This window comes from Benincasa hispida, chromosome 4 (genome assembly GCF_027475165.1).
Source record: "Benincasa hispida cultivar pf3 chromosome 4, pf3_genome.v1.1, whole genome shotgun sequence".
Lineage (NCBI taxonomy): Eukaryota > Viridiplantae > Streptophyta > Magnoliopsida > Cucurbitales > Cucurbitaceae > Benincasa > Benincasa hispida.
Genome location: NC_143481.1, coordinates 22,305,695 through 22,322,374, shown reverse-complemented (window position 1 = coordinate 22,322,374; position 16,680 = coordinate 22,305,695). Strand labels below are relative to the sequence as shown.

At 31.3% G+C, this 16,680-nt stretch overlaps 2 protein-coding genes across 2 annotated transcripts; both read left to right on the top strand.

Annotated features, from left to right (window-relative positions):
* The first annotated feature begins 6,507 nt into the window (after nucleotides 1–6,507).
* On the top strand, nucleotides 6,508–7,769 carry LOC120075335 (protein ZW2-like). Its single transcript, XM_039028633.2, has one exon. The coding sequence runs from the start codon at nucleotides 6,883–6,885 to the stop codon at nucleotides 7,594–7,596; it is 714 nt and encodes a 237-aa protein (XP_038884561.1). The 5' UTR covers nucleotides 6,508–6,882; the 3' UTR covers nucleotides 7,597–7,769.
* Nucleotides 7,770–10,075: 2,306 nt separating this feature from the next.
* Nucleotides 10,076–13,938, top strand: LOC120075334 (receptor protein-tyrosine kinase CEPR1-like). The gene is made up of 2 exons (XM_039028632.2): nucleotides 10,076–13,141; nucleotides 13,233–13,938. Exons 1-2 carry the CDS (start codon nucleotides 10,693–10,695, stop codon nucleotides 13,610–13,612), a joined length of 2,829 nt encoding a protein of 942 aa, XP_038884560.1. The 5' UTR covers nucleotides 10,076–10,692; the 3' UTR covers nucleotides 13,613–13,938.
* The last annotated feature ends 2,742 nt before the right edge of the window (nucleotides 13,939–16,680 follow it).

The window sequence follows — 16,680 nt, the reverse complement described above, 5'->3', positions numbered from 1 at the left end:
AGGAAACATTGCAACGGTGGCGTTGTTGAATAATCGGGGCGTCGTGACGCTCGGGACAGTGTTGCAATGCTGAGCATACTGTTAGAAACTCGCTACTCGATGCTCGATGACTCAATACTCGACGCTCGTTTACTCAGCAGCATTTTACTTGATAATACTCGATAGCTCTTTTACATGATGGTACTCGATGATACTCGATGGCTAATTATACTCGATGGAACTTGATGACATCTTGGTAATTTCAACTCCTTTGAAGCCCAAATGTTCAAATCAACTCCAAAATGCTTCAAATTAACTTCGTTCTTTATTAAATGACTCTTGATTGCTCGGTACCTACAAAATAGGAAAATAAACACGTAAAATTCAATAACGAGCCCGAATTAAGTTAGCAATAATAGCTCTTTTTTAGAGCTATCAACAGAGCTAATTCCCATAATGTTAGTGATGGTCCAACCAATCGCTTGCTTATGCCTTCCTAGGATTTTCAGCAACAAGTTCTCGTTTTGTTCAGTCAATTCAGCAACAATGATTATCGACAATATGTTATATTGATCTAGATACAGATATTTTAAATGCATCGGCAATGGCTTCAATTCGTGCTCTGGAGGTTCAATTATCAATGGCTTAAGTGGCATTGACATTTCTTGCTCTGTCGCTAAGTTTGCTTCTTCTATTATCATAGCAACTTGTTCTATTGTTTCTTCCGGTTCTTCTGGTCCTTCTTCTCAATCTTTGTCAAGTAAAAAATTCTACATATTTGAAAATAAAGCATCAATAGCTTTAACAAAAGAACACACCAAGAAGTTTTAATTCATTTAACAAGTTAAATATAATCTTTTGATCATTGAACCGCATGGTCAACTATCCTTTCTGTACAACAATTAAAATTCTTCTTGTCACTAAAAATGGTCATCGTAGAATTATTGATACTTCTCTATTTGCTTCACAATCCAAAATTAAAGGAACACAAGCTTATCAACCTTTACTAAAACATCTTCAATCTTCCCTATTGGCTTAGTAGTGGATTTGTCGACTAACTGTAGAGTTACAGTCGTCGGCTTTACTTCTCCAATCCCTAATTGCACGAACACTAAATACAACATCAAATTAATGCTTGCTTCAGAATACACAATGCTCTGCATAGACTTTGTCCTCCAATAGAACACGGGATGGTGAAACTTCCCAGGTTTTTTAGCTTTAGGGGAATCTTGCTACTAACCAAAGCATTGCAGCACTCAGTTAGTGCAACCATTTCATACTCTGGCAACTTGTGCTTCTTGGGCAGGATGTTTTTTAAAAATTCATGTAGTTGGGCATTTCTTTTAGTGCCTCAACTAGTGGAATTAGAGATGTTCAAAAAACCTGATGACCCGAAAAAACGAACCAACCCAACATAACCCAACCCAATCCATTCAGTTTGGATTGGGTTATGAACTCTTTTGGGTTGGGTTGAGTTCAAATAAATGAAAATTTTATGGGTTGGATTGGTTCATGGGTCACCTAAAATAACCTAAACCAACCCAAACTTATTATTAACTTTAAATTTTATTTTTTTTGTGCTTATGTACAATTAGATATACTATATTTATTTTAGTTTTCTTTAATTTTATAAGTTTTTTGGATAATTTATTCTTCAATAACTCTTAAAAATAGTGTTTTTTTTTTTTTTTGCACTTTGAAAAAAGATTATACATTATATAAATTAAAATTGAGTTGTTAATCTTAACTTATATATGAACATAGTTAAATCGAATTTTTACGTATTAACATTTTACTTCCTTTTCTAAAAGAAAAATTTAAATAAATGACCTGAGTAACCCAAATGAATCCAACCCAAATGTTTCATGATTGGGTTGGGTTGGGTTCATTTTTTAATGAGGGTTATTTAGATTGAAGAAATTTACAACCCGAACAATTGGATTGGGTCTAAAAAGTAATTCAACCCAACCCATGAGCACCCCTAAGTGGAATGTTGTGTTGGGTATAGAGTATGCCCTAGGATACATGTCTCACCGTCTTTAGTGTAAGTGAGAGATTATTGGATGTATGTCCTAAAACCTCGTAGTTATATGTTATTTGAATCACTTTTTGGTTATTTTATGGCTACTAATACACAAGTTTTGGAAATGGCGGGGTGATTGATACTACTACAAGTATGGACTTATAAAAAATTTAACATCATAGCACCACAAGTCTAGTTATAGGTAGGGGCGAGCATAAAGGCAACGAAAAATAATCCCACTAATTGAAATCGGCCGAATTGAGGTTAATCTGTTGGGGCTAGGACTCGGTCAGTTGGTTTTTGGTTTTAATATAAAAATTTTTGGAAAACCGACTTACCGACCGATATATATAAATATTCTTTTCTAAACAATAAGTATAAAAGTAAGCCCAGTACCATCAACCCAAGCCCAAAGCCATGGTATTGATTTATTATTTCTTTTTTATTTTAGCCTAAATTTCAAGCCCACTACATGATTGATTTAAATTTTCATTAAAAAAAATGATTTAAATTTAAAAAAAGTTGTAAATTATGTTAACCAAACAATAACACTTCGTCAATTCATCATTCATTTTCATTTACTTTGGCTTTGCTTGTAACAAAAGAAAAAATCCGACAAACTGACCAATTGTTGGTCGGAATTCATGCATTTTTTTGTCAATTTTCTGTGCCGATTTTCTCCCAAAATCTCACTAATCGACCAATATACACACCTAGTTACAGGCTCCAGATCATCGTTCACTCAATATCAGATATTATTTTATTTATATATTTATTTCATTATCATTTTATGTAATAAAATAAATCAATTTTATTTTTTTATGTAATAAAATAAACCAATTGTATTTTAAAAAAAAAAAAAAATCATGAAAACTACGTTGTATCAGGAATATGAAGGATGATGGAACAGATACTGAGAATGCTTATACTAATTAGTCACATGTCAATGCACACTGCCACGTGGACTTTAATCCACACCGTGGACCTGCCAAATTGGACTGCCGTTCAAAACTAACTAATCCATGATGCTCCTTCCCATGTCTGTCCCTAAAACACTCCGTTGCATAAACAATTACCGTTCATTACCTTAAAACAATACACAATTTTTCCCCATCCCTATCTATACCTTGTGTTGATATTCTTGACTTTGAGTATAGCTCATCTCTATTTATCTTTTATTTCACTCCAAAAGTTTTCTATCATTGATTATTTATTTTATTTTTTCTAAAATCAAGCCAAATTTATAAAAATAAAAATCAATATCATATTCTAGTTTTAGAATTTGATTAATAATTTAAATGTTTAGTTAGGAAAAACGTTAAAAAAAGTTGTAAGGAAAACAAGTATAATTTGTAAAACAAAATGGTTTTCTGGTAAGACTTATATATATATATATATTTTAAAAGGATATTATATATTCTACGAATCTAACTCAATTGATATAAACATGTTTTATCAATGTTAAAGTTTGGGATTTCATCTTCCACCCTATAATAAATAAATACCATCAACCTTGAATTTTCTTCTATTTCTATTTCATTTTGCACTTTTCAATTATATTTCTTCTTAGCACATTGATTTATATTATTTAAATTAGAATGAGTGCAAATCACATTATAATGGATGAAATCGTACTCTAAATAAATAATTCAATATGAAAAAATACGGAAAAATTAATTTCACTGGTATAATAATTATTAAGTTTACACTAACTACTTAATTGATTTCCAACAAGTTATATGCATCTCAAATGAAATTTTTGTTTGAATCGGGATATATTGTATCACGGATATGAATATTATATATACGAGATTTTAAAATAATAAATGTCTGTAAAATAACTAATTTGTGGTAATTATATATATGTGTTAGTTTGTGGAAGGTTTTGTTCTTAAGATTTAATTATTATGTTTATGAATTAATCAAAAATTTTAAAAAGTGTCTAGAAAATTTGTGAGTATATATTTTTTTTCTTATACCCAAATATAATCGAAATTATATAATTAATATATGAATTTTGCATACAAATCAAAATATTAAAATTCAATCATCTTTAGAAATAAAAGTTTCTACTATTTTTTCTAACAAATCTTCTCATTCCTTTGTTATAAATACATTTTGCATTCAATGAGCATTAAAGTTATGTTAGACCATTTAAAAGTAACATATAAATCTTACTTTACATTTTTTATTCTCTATACTATCGGAAAGAGATTATGGGAGAGAAATATTTGATTTCCTCTTTTGCCTCTTTTAGTTATTAGTCATTGAGATATTTTATGTAATTTCACATTTAAATCATTAAAAAAATCTCATTTTATCTCTAATATCTACTTCACATTAAATAAAGAAAAAAGAAATATAAAAATCACATTTTATTCTCTAATTTCTAATTCACGAATAATATTTTTTTTTTAGAAAAATCACATTTTATTTTTAATAATCTATGCTTTAAATATATTTTATCCTTTAATATGTATGTTAAATAATAGTAAAAATAAAATTAAAACAAACCACATTTTATCCTTTAATCTCTTATTAACGGTTTTTTTTAAAAAAATCACACTTTATATCTGATAATCTCTACTTCACATTAAATAAAGGAAAAACATTTTTAAACAAAATAAAATGAAATTATGATTTGAGAGTGGAGAAAAGACCTTGCTTTTGAAGTACAAGAAAATTTTCAAAATTCAAACAATTTATAGGTCGACAAAGTGACAAAGAAGATAGTGATTATTTTAATGCTTTTGTAGTTTTTTTCACGTTTTAATTTTTGTAAATGCACATAAGTGAGTTTAACGATTTATAATAATTTTTACTTTTTTTACATACTTTTTTTTTTCTTTGTTTAAATTTGTTGAAAGTGCACACCAATTCATATAAATTTGAAATAAAGTTTAAAGTCAAGAAGAAAATTTAAAATAAAGTTTAAACTCAAGAAGAAGAATCATTGTAAAGCAAAAGAGATTAAGATTTTAGGTTTTTGTTTACATAGAAAAAATTATATTTTTGTTGAAATTAAAATTTAAAAAAAAAAACTGAAATTAGGAGAATAGACAAATTTTGTTTTTCAACCAAGAAAGAAGCATTATGAAATTTTATACAGAAATAGAAATCAATAATATTATTTTAATTAAAGTCTGAAATTAAAAAATATAATCAAATGATGAAGTCAATTAGAAAAACTTAATATATGTAAGATTATAATGTAAAAAATAATAATACTTGATTAAATTTTAAAATGAAACGGATAATTAAATCATCCAATCCACGGTAAACAAAAAAAATTGGTTTAATTTAAAATTTAGAATGAGGAGGCTAACAAATCATCAAACACTTTTTTTGAAATAAGAAAATATCATCCCGATATATTTTTTTTTTGGCCTAAACCAATGTTTGAAAAAATTATTAAAAAAAACTAATTAAGAGATTATTATCACAAAATTTTAAAAATAAAAACAATTATTTTGGTTTAATATAAAATTGAGGATAATTAAAATATTCAATAAAAAAATTTCAAAAAAAATTATCACGAAATTTTAAAAAAAAAAATCTTGGTTTAAGTCAAAGTTTGTTATTAAGAAGATAATCAAATCATCAGTTAAATTTTAAGAAAAAAAGCTAAGAAATAATTATCACAAAATTTAAGAAAAATTATTACAAAATTAGGACGATAATCAAATAATCGAAATCCAAACCTCAAATATGAAAATACATTTTTTTAACCAAGTGATCACAAAGAAAAATAATAATAATATTTTTGTTCATATTAATGCTCGAAATCAAGAAGATAATCAAATAATCTTATTAAAATAAAACAATTTTTTTTTTTTTGCTGAGATGATAAAAATCACAAAATTTATATATTTGTTTATACATGTTTATTTTATTTATTCTTGTAATACATTTTATATTCAATTAAAATAACTATTTTCCTCACCCAACTTCCAAAAACTTATAAATATTTTTTCACATAAATTAAAATTGTATTATTAAATTAAAAACCACCCATGAAATAGGATGGTAGTTACAATTACATACTCAAAATTATAATGGTAAAAATTGACTCTCAAACTTAAAGTTACCATAATTTTAGAAATTGAACTTTCAAATTTATAGAATTGTTACAATTTCTACAATTATGTAAGTTTGAAGATTCAATTTTAACATTTATAAAAGTTTCAACTCAATTTTTACCTTTAGAGAGTATATTTGTGATTATTATCATATTTTAAGAGTGACTTTTGTAATTTTACCTAAAAATTTAAATTTCAAATAAATTTTGTTATTTATCGAATTTGAAATAGATTGAAATTCAAAAGTATGGAGAAAAAAAAAAAGAAGAACAATATAAGAAAATTGAAAATTAAATTAATTATTATAGAAAAATGAATATAACTCTCATGATAACCAAAGTAGATCTGGACCCAATTCACGTGAATTTGTATTATCAATCTTTGGAACAACATTTGTTAAAAGAAAAAAACTCGATCACGCAGCTTAAATAAGTAGTATAAAAGCGGAGAGGTACATGAATATTTAGAACAGAATCACAAGAATTTGTTTCCGGCGAGTTAAGTAGAGAAACGTGTCTCTCATTTCTTCTACGGCTACCGACATTGCTGTACCGACACGGCGACTCTGTTTTCTTTTCGCTCTCTTTAACTATTTTCCTCCTATAATCCTCTGCCACCGCCGCACCTCTGCACTCTTACCAACGAAGTAATCGATTCTCTTCCTTTCAAGGAAACTAAGGTTAGCGGCAACAACACCAATCCCCCGACTTTCTATAAATAACCTCCTCTCCTACTTCCCCTCACCACCCCCTCTGAGGATTGGCCGTCTCAGAGTGGCGTAACGTCGCCGTGAGTTAAATCATGTCCAACCCATCTAGGCCAATAGCCCACTCTGTTTCCGTGATTGAAAATTTTGGGGATTTTTACGAGGCCTGGCTGGCAACCCAACGGGGATTTCTCGAGCAGCTTCTCCACGTTGTGCAAATCAGCGATAACAAGGAGGAGCGCCAATTGGGTCTAATCAACCAAGTTTTAGCCCATTACCAGCTTTACCACGAGGAAATTTCCAAGGCCGCCGGCGAGGATGTCTTCAGGGTGTTTTCAGCGCCTTGGCTTACTTCTTACGAGAGGACTCTGCTTTGGATTTCTGGGTTTAAGCCCTCGATTGTGTTCCGATTGGTAGATGGAGCGGTGAAGGATTTGACGCCTGCGCAAGCAGCGTCATTGGAGGAGCTGAAGGCCGACGTCAAGCGGAAGGAGAGGGATTTGACTGAGGCAATGGCTAGCCTACAAGAGACGGTGGCGGCGCCGCCAATTGTGGGGCTGGCACGACGAGCAGGGAGATTGGTGGATGGAGAGATTTGCGAAATGGAGAATGCAATTGAGGAGCTCAAAATTGGGATGTTGGGAGTTTTCGATGGTGCCGATTTGCTTCGAGGGTCGACAATGAAAGGGGTTATGGAGATTCTGAGGACTGATCAAACGCTAAGGCTTGTAGCAGCGGCGACAGAGTTTCAATTACGAATCAGACGATGGGGCATCCAGAGAGATTCACAGAGAACAAGAACAATATAAATCACCACAAAAATGGAACTTTAGTTTTAAGTTGAATCTGATATTTGAAATATTTGGTACTTGTGATTTTAAAGAGTTCTTGAATTGTATGTGTGACTCTGTGTATGTGGTGAGTTTTGAGCCACTAGGCCAAATCTCGTTATGTCCAGAAATAAAAATAGGTTTAAATCTTATTTTTATCTTTGAATTCTAATCTTATTCTATTTTGATCTCTAAACTTTCAAAAACAACCTCTAACAAAAAAGATTGAATACCAAACTTCTTCTCTCCATGGTTTCAGGGTCTTCTCCTTCCTTGGGAGTTACTTCAGAAGTGCATTGACGACGACGACAACTAAAAAAAATGAAACATTGCAATCAGTTAAAGCAGAAGTTGAAGTCTGAGACAAAGATGACGATAAAATTGATATTAGTTCAGGCAAAATGAAAATCAAAGTCTCCATCGGAACTGTAATCAAAGGCTCGTCAAAATCTATGGAGAATCCAAAAACCTAAACAGATAAAATGTGAAGTAAAAAAGTTAATGATATCATATTAAAACAGGATTTCCATTGAATTGAAGGAATACTTAACATTGATATGTACACATGTATAGATGGCATAATTGAAGGAATACTTAACATTGATATGTACACATGTATAGATTGCAACATGCCAAAGCTTGTTACAAAAATCATAATAGAAAAATAGTATAATTACTAAACCAATTTATTTTTTACGCATTCTTGACCACCATTGTATTCTGGATAACAATTAGATTTTCAAAACTCATTTATATATTTAGCAAATTCACAAGGAATAACGTAAGGTTTCTATAAAACTTTTGTAAACCCTAGATTTTTTAGGATGACTAACTTATTTGGCAACCTAGTCATAGAAAATGTAAACCACAAACAACTTTCTGTTAAATAGTTAACCAAATTAAGTACTTTTTAAAACTTCGGAACTAAAATAGACGTTTTTTTGAAGTTCAAAGACTAAAATAGAATTAGATTCAAAGTTTAAAGACCAAAATATGATTTAAACCATAAAATAAGTGAGCTTATGCGTTTATCCGGGAAACAAAATTTCAATTCGAGTTTTTTTTTTCCTTTTTGTAAAATGTGAAACAGAAGAGTCACTAGAAGAAAATTGCTTATATAGGAAGAGTCAGAAGATTAGGAAGAAAAAAAATGAAGAATGAGAAGAGGAAAAGTAGAAAAAAGTGAAAATTTACCGTACAAAGCATTATAAAATTATTCCTTTTAATTGCATAGGCTCACCCCACTCTTTTTTTTTTTTTTTTTTTGGAGAAAGTGCATAAGCTCACTCTTTAGAACTTTTTTTTTTGGGGGGTCTAAATTACATATGCTTTTTTTGTAATTATATGAATGTTAATTTTTATTTAAATATTAAATAGCTCTTATTGATATTTTTTTTTATTTTGAAAATTAAACACTCTATTATAGTTTATTTATCATTTTATTAAGGTGCGCCTTGCTTAACTCGGGCGATGTTTTTTTGTCGTCTCTCAGCCTCGAGGTAATTAGGAGAAGTGCACCTTGCATTTTAAAACATTGGTTTCAACAATATATAAAACTAATGATTTAAACTTCAAATCTTTCGATCCAAATTATAATATCCTAACTAGAAGAGTCATCCTATTAGAAGTTTAATCCAAAGGCACTTTAGAAATCATTTTAAACAATTTTGGAATGTTTCTAAAGAATAATAGTCTATATGCAAAGGAATATCAACTGAAGTAACTGTGTTATAATACTGAATAAAATGGGGTTGTTCCTTCATTGACATTTGTTTCATCTAAGTAATTTTTCTGTCATATATAAAACCATGGAACAGCAACAGAAATTTGGATGGTTTTGACTCAAATGAAAATGGGCTGCTATAGTTGAAAATTGTGGATCCATGACCCACAAAAGCCTAGAAAGAAAAATATGGGCTGTTAATAATGATTAACAAACTATTTTTTTAAAAAGAATACTACAATCAGTTGATGATTTGAAAGCAAGTAAAATATTAAACTCAAATATCCCACTGAAAGTTACAACCAATGAGCTTATGATTTTAGAAGGTAGAAGAACTGAAAGATAAAAGTTACTGAAACCTGTGTTCCACAAAGCTACCATTAGTGACCTTTGACGGATAAAAAATGATAGTGGGAATTTACACCTTTAAAAAAAAATAATAATAATAAGTAACATCCTAACTCAACAAACAAAATAATCATAAAATTATAGGATGTTAAATCTTAAGTAATCAATCACTATGGATTGAACTCATTCCTTCTGAACTCTTTTTATTATACTAATGGTCCTTAGTGATCACTACTAGGTCGATCCAATTTCGGTATTTTATCCAACCAAATATTGAAATGCTATAAAAGATATGGATAGATTTGGGGGAATGAAAATGTAAATGGAAGTGGGGAAAGGCATGATTTGAAGGTCCAATATAGGGTAGTGGAGAGGGCAAAGGATGATGAACTTATGCAAAGTGATTAATTAGACCATTAATGCTGTTAGAAATGGATTTTGAGGTAAAACAACAAAACAAAGTATGATTTTAGACAACATACCCGTCTTTGTACTTGAACTCATTTCAAGCTACCTCAGCTTCTACTTTCAGTTCAGCAACCGCCTTTGAAATAAAAACCAGGGGTGAATCTCAAGTAGTTTGTTCAAATCTTTCTCTTCTTTTTTCTTTTTTTCCCCCCTTTCTTTTTCTCTTTTTAAGTCTAAAGTTTTTCATTTCAAGATGTTATATTCTCCGCAACAACATATAGTGGAGTATAAACAAAAAGTTTCTTTATACAAAGCTATGTATCTCTACCCCTGACCTCTCTTTCTCTCTCTTTCTACTTTTTTCCACCCTTTCTTTCTTTCTTTCTTTCTTTCTTTCTCCCATTCTCTCAGTACACTTGCAAGAACCTTTTCTTTTTTATTTAAATTTTCTTGTCACCATTCTTTTTCATTATCAAGGCTTTGTTACTGTACGGCTGCTGCACCATTTTGAATCCCCATTTATATTCTCCTATCTTGCCTTGCCTCCTTCACTTCTCATCATCATAATCATCTCAAGTCTCTACCTTGTATCAATCATGGCTTTTCTCTCAACTTTCTTTCTTCTTTTGTTCTTCACTACTTTCTTCATCTCTTCTTCTCAAACTCTTACTACTGCTACTACCAACCAATCTCAGTTCTTCTATCTCATGCAAAAGACTGCCTCAGGAGAGTTCCTGTCTGATTGGGAACTTTCAGGAGGCAAATCCTTCTGCAACTTCACTGGAATCCGGTGCAATGACCGAGGTCATGTCGTCGAGATTGATATCACTGGCCAGCCTCTCTCTGGTAGCTTTCCGGAAGATGTATGTTCTTACCTGCCAGAGCTGAGAGTTCTTCGTCTTGCTGGTACTGGTTTTTACGGACGTTTTCCTTCAGGAATCACCAACTGCTCTCTCATTGAAGAACTTAACATGAGCTCTTTGTATCTCAATGGAACTATCCCAGATTTATCGCAAATGAAACAACTGCGTGTACTCGACCTATCTTACAATTCCTTTACTGGTGATTTTCCCATGTCGGTTTTCGACCTTGTTAATCTTGAGGTGCTGAATTTCAATGAGAACTACAACCTCAACTTATGGAAGTTGCCTGAGAAGATCTCTAGCCTGACGAAGCTGAAATCTATGGTATTGACAACCTGTATGTTAGATGGTGAAATCCCGCGATCGATAGGGAACATGACATCTCTTGTTGATCTTGAACTAAGTGGGAACTTTCTCAAGGGTGAGATTCCAAGAGAAATCTCCTTGCTGAAGAATTTGCAAGGACTTGAACTTTATTACAATGAACTCACAGGAAACATACCAGAGGAGATTGGAAATTTAACAGAGCTTGTCGACATGGACATATCAGTGAACCTTTTGACAGGAGAGCTTCCAGAATCCATTTGTAAACTCCCAAAGCTTAAAGTTCTACAGATTTACAACAATAGCCTCACAGGAGAGATCCCAAGTGTATTAGCCAACTCAACAACACTCACTATGCTATCACTTTATGACAATTTTCTTACTGGACAGATTCCACAAAAGTTGGGGAAGCTCTCACCAATGGTTGTCCTTGACTTGTCGGAAAATCACCTGTCGGGGCCATTGCCATTGGATATATGCAGAGGAGGGAAATTACTATACTTTCTGGTACTGCAAAATAGGCTTTCTGGAGAAATACCAGCAAGTTTTGCTGAATGCATATCACTTTTAAGGTTTAGGATTAGTTTCAATCAGTTGATGGGAACAATTCCTGAAGGAGTTTTGGGTCTCCCCCATGTTTCAATTATCGATGTTGCTCATAATGATCTCACTGGTTCCATTTCAAATTCTATCTCACGGGCAAGAAACTTGTCAGAGTTGTTCTTACAAGGAAACAGGATTTCTGGAGTTATACCACCAGAGATTTCAGGAGCAGCCAATCTAGTGAAGCTTGACCTCAGCAACAATCTTCTCTCCGGTCCAGTGCCATCGGAGATTGGCAATCTGACGAAACTAAATCAGGTGATGTTACAAGGAAACCAATTGGATTCTTCAATCCCCACTTCATTCACTTCTTTAAAATCTCTCAACGTTCTCGATCTATCGAACAATCATTTATCCGGGAAAATCCCAGAAAGTTTGAGTGAATTGTTCCCAAGCTCTTTGAATTTTTCGAACAATCAACTTTCGGGTCCAATTCCTCCGTCTTTGATCAAACAAGGATTAGCAGACAGCTTTTCCGGCAACCCAAATCTATGTGTTCCACCGGCGTATTTCATTTCACCTGATCAGAAATTCCCCATTTGTTCACATTTCTCCTTTAAAAAACGTCTAAATTTCATCTGGGGAATCGTCATTCCATTGCTAATCTTCTTCACCGGCGCCGTCTTGTTTCTAAAACGTCGAATCACAACCAGAAAAACATCAAGGACCCAAAACGAAGAAACCCTGTCTTCTTCATTCTTCCATTTGCAGAGCTTCGATCAAAGCAGGATTCTCGAAGCCATAGTGGAAAAGAACATTGTGGGCCACGGTGGATCAGGAACAGTGTACAAAATCGAGCTCGGAAATGGAGAAATCGTCGCCGTTAAGAGGCTATGGAATCGAAGAGCGAAACATCTCTTCGACAAAGAATTGAAAACAGAGGTCGAAACCCTAGGAACAATAAGACACAAGAACATCGTGAAACTCTACAGCTACTTTTCAGGTCTAAATTGCAGCCTTCTGGTTTACGAATACATGCCAAACGGCAATCTGTGGGACGCCCTTCATAAAGGGTGGATTCATCTTGATTGGCCCACGCGCCACCGCATCGCGGTGGGGATCGCCCAAGGCCTCGCTTATCTCCATCACGACCTCTCGCCGCCGGTAATCCACAGAGATATCAAAACCACAAACATTCTATTAGACGCAAATTACCAACCCAAAGTAGCAGATTTCGGCATCGCCAAAGTTCTACAAGGAACTAAAGATTCAACCAACTCTGTAATCGCAGGGACATACGGCTATTTAGCCCCCGGTAAGTTTCATAAATCGATTCCAATCCAAATTTCAGAAAACCCCATTATCGATTTCATTGTTATTTCTCACAATATGTTATAAACTCACAGAATATGCATATTCATCAAAGGCAACAACCAAGTGCGATGTGTATAGCTTTGGAGTAGTGTTAATGGAGTTGATTACAGGGAAGAAGCCGATTGAAACAGAGTACGGAGAAAACAAGAACATTGTGTTCTGGGTTTCGAACAAAGTGGACACAAAAGAAGGTGTTCTAGAGATTCTTGACAAGAAATTAAAAGGGTTGTTCAGGGATGACATAATTAAGGCTCTGAGAATCGCCATTCGCTGTACTTACAAGAATCCAGTGCTTCGACCCGCCATGGGAGAGGTGGTTCAGCTTCTGCAAGAGGTGGATCCTTGCAAATTTGACCGTCCCTTCGAAGATGTTGAAAAAGGAGAAGATACGTACATGATGTCACTAAAATAAAGTACCCTTTTTTGAGTCCAAAATCTAAGGGGTCACCCTTTTTTAACTATTTTTTCCCTTTATATATGTATGTATGAATGAATGAATTATATTATATGATAAGATAAGTGCTTCCTCCAATACTAGAGGGAAGATGGAGAGTCAAAGAGACTTCAAAAAGTTGCTCTCTTTCACTCTTTTGATAATGTTTTTTTCCCTTCTCTTTTACACCCCTTTTTTTTTAGTTCCTTTTGATAATCTTGTTATCCTCTACTTATGTTATGTTCTGATATTATGTGTAATAGATGAAAGATATAAGTTATAATTTTGTTTCGTTTTGGTCTTCATCTTTCTTTGTTCGCTTTTTATTTTTTGTGAAAATGTTAGAATGTTGAACTTTTTGTTAAATTATAATGCAAGATATGTAATTGTCTAAAAGATCGAGAGGAACTTATTTATGAGTTGTATTTGTAGATTTAATATACATATTTAAGTAATTTGTAAGTAGAAAAACAACATGGTGAGATGTGAAGATTTTCAAATGAGTGTATGACTAAATATAGATATTTAAACTTATGTGATGCTCAAGGTTCAAAAATGCTTAAAGATTCTTCAAGCTTGTAAGTTATTTGAACATTGTTGATGAAGACATCAAGTTTGTAATCAACGACTGAGATATTCGTCCAAAGATGGATTTATCTTGTGCCGATATTTGTTTGCATATTTCTACTTTTTATGGTATTTTTTTCTAAAAAATAAAAGTGAGAAAGAAGGGACCAAAGAGAATATGTATTAAGTAATAACTTCTTTTTCAAAATTTGATATTACAAACGAAAATTTTCAATTTCAACAGTTAAATTATTAGAAACTTAATTAGAAAAGACAATTATTCTTATAATTCCTATTCATTTATTTTGTTTTTTGTTTTTTATTTTTTATGTTTTTGAAAATAGATGATCCTATAACTTGTTGCACATTTACATAATTATACTTTTCTTAAACTTTTATTATAACTAATATATTGGTATATAAACTGATAAGAAGTGTATTAAAAAATAAAAAAGAAAATAATTGATAAAATGTAGAGTTGGTAAGGTAGTAAACCATGAGAGATACTCACCCTAAAAAAAAGTATTTTGCACAATTTCTAATTATTTATATAATAAAATATTTTTTAAAAACGATCTAAAAATCATTTGACAGTTATATTTGAATTTTTTTTAGTAACATTCAAGATAGGGAGATTTGAACTAGAGATCTCGTGGTTTCTAGTATATTCAAATGTCAATTGAGTATGGATTTGATAATGGTTCAAATCTTATATACCTTGTTTAAATAATTGTATACTCAAATAGCCAATACAAGGAAAACAACTTAGTTCTTTCAAACAAACAAAAAAAAATCTTATTTAAGTTTTTTTTATAAATGGCGAAACATATCATGTATTCTTTACAATAATTTAAACAATTCAAATTCATGAAACCATACCAAAGATGAAATTGAATGATTTAACACAAAGTTAACAATAAAGTCATCCCTAACCAACACAAATGGACCCATAATAAACAATTATTCAATAATATCCCCCCTTTTCAATTTTATCCAGAAAAAAAAAAAAAAAAACCCTTATAAGAAGGAGTCCTAGAATTGAAAGATAAGATCTTGAGAGTCATTAGTGGAAGATGGTGATTGGCAAGAAGATCCCTTTTTGTTTCAAGATTTTCAAAGTGGGGTCCCTTAAAACTAAATTAATTCACAAATATTCAAATAATTGAGCCATGATTGTCTTCTGGATGATTCAATTCCTCCTTTGAAGCTGTTCTCCAAATGGAAAAAAGATTTATAAAGTGGGTTTTTTTTTTTCCTTTTTTTTTTGACTGCTTAAAAGCATCTTTTTATCTCCCATATTCACATGTACTTTGAATTCTATTGATCTCAAAGAAAGGAAGAAACAAAAGGCAATAGCTTTTCTTTGTGCTTCTTTTGGGTCTTTTTCTTTTTCTTTTTCTTTTTCTTTCTTTTTTTACAATATAACAATTCTTATGTAATTCCTTCTGTTTCTTTGGGTGTATATCTTCCATTCTTTGTCTCAAATTTATGTATATTTCATATCAATGGTGCAAATTGAACTTTGAAACCAATGGTGTGAGTTGTTTCAAATGTTTGATTTGTTTAATTTACACTCAAACGAAAAGGAATTATTCTCCCAGTATCTTGATATTGTTTAATAGTACCCTTTATGAATAGTATTTTAAAATGAAATTACTTTTATTGGTATTTAAAACAAAAAGTATGAGTCAAGTTGTTTCTTGAAAATCCTTTATTTATAGTTTTGATGTATGATTAAAATAATATGACTTTTTTTTTTTTTTTTTGAAAAAGTGTAAAACATGTTTTTAAGCAAGGAATGATCTATATTACTTGTATACTCAAAAGGTTAAGTGTGATCATTTTCGTAAAAGAAGAAAAAAAAAGTATAGAAAATATTCTTAAATTTTGCTATTTATTTCAAGGATACTTCTATATTTGCAAAAGTTTTAGGATTGATTTAAAACTTTCAAAAAGTTTCAAAATTATCGTAGAAAGTCTTTAGATTTTTTATGATAATTGACACTTGAATGGTAGTAACCTGGAACAAAAAATTGGATCACTACACTATTTTAGGCTATCTTCACATCGTTTCAAGTTTGACTTATGTCTAAACTTTTAAATAATCTCTATTCCAATGATAATTTTGACGTACTTTTGAAATTTCAAGAATAATATTGTAAGTTTTCAAAGTATAGAATGTATTCGTAAAATAAAGAATAAAGATTCGAGATATTATTTTATGATTTGGAGAGGAAAAGAAAGAAAAAAGTGTGTATTTTCAAAGATATTTTGACTAAGTCAAACACTCCAAATAATAAAGCATAATGTATTGACCTTCAAGAAGAGTCACTTTATTTTTTTTTCACAAAACTACCATATACATTTCTAATATAGATATGTTTGACAATAACTATGCTTCCTTAACAAATTTATCAAACTTTGTCTTAAAACCATTAACCAAATAAATGAATGATAAAATGATGTCAAAATTACATCAT

Coding starts and splice junctions, on each gene's coding strand:
- LOC120075334 (XM_039028632.2), top strand. CDS start 10,693: ATGGCTTTTCTCTCAACTTTCTTTCTTCTTTTGTTCTTCACTACTTTC. Junction 13,142..13,232: donor ATACGGCTATTTAGCCCCCG/GTAAGTTTCATA, acceptor ATAAACTCACAG/AATATGCATATTCATCAAAG.
- LOC120075335 (XM_039028633.2), top strand. CDS start 6,883: ATGTCCAACCCATCTAGGCCAATAGCCCACTCTGTTTCCGTGATTGAA.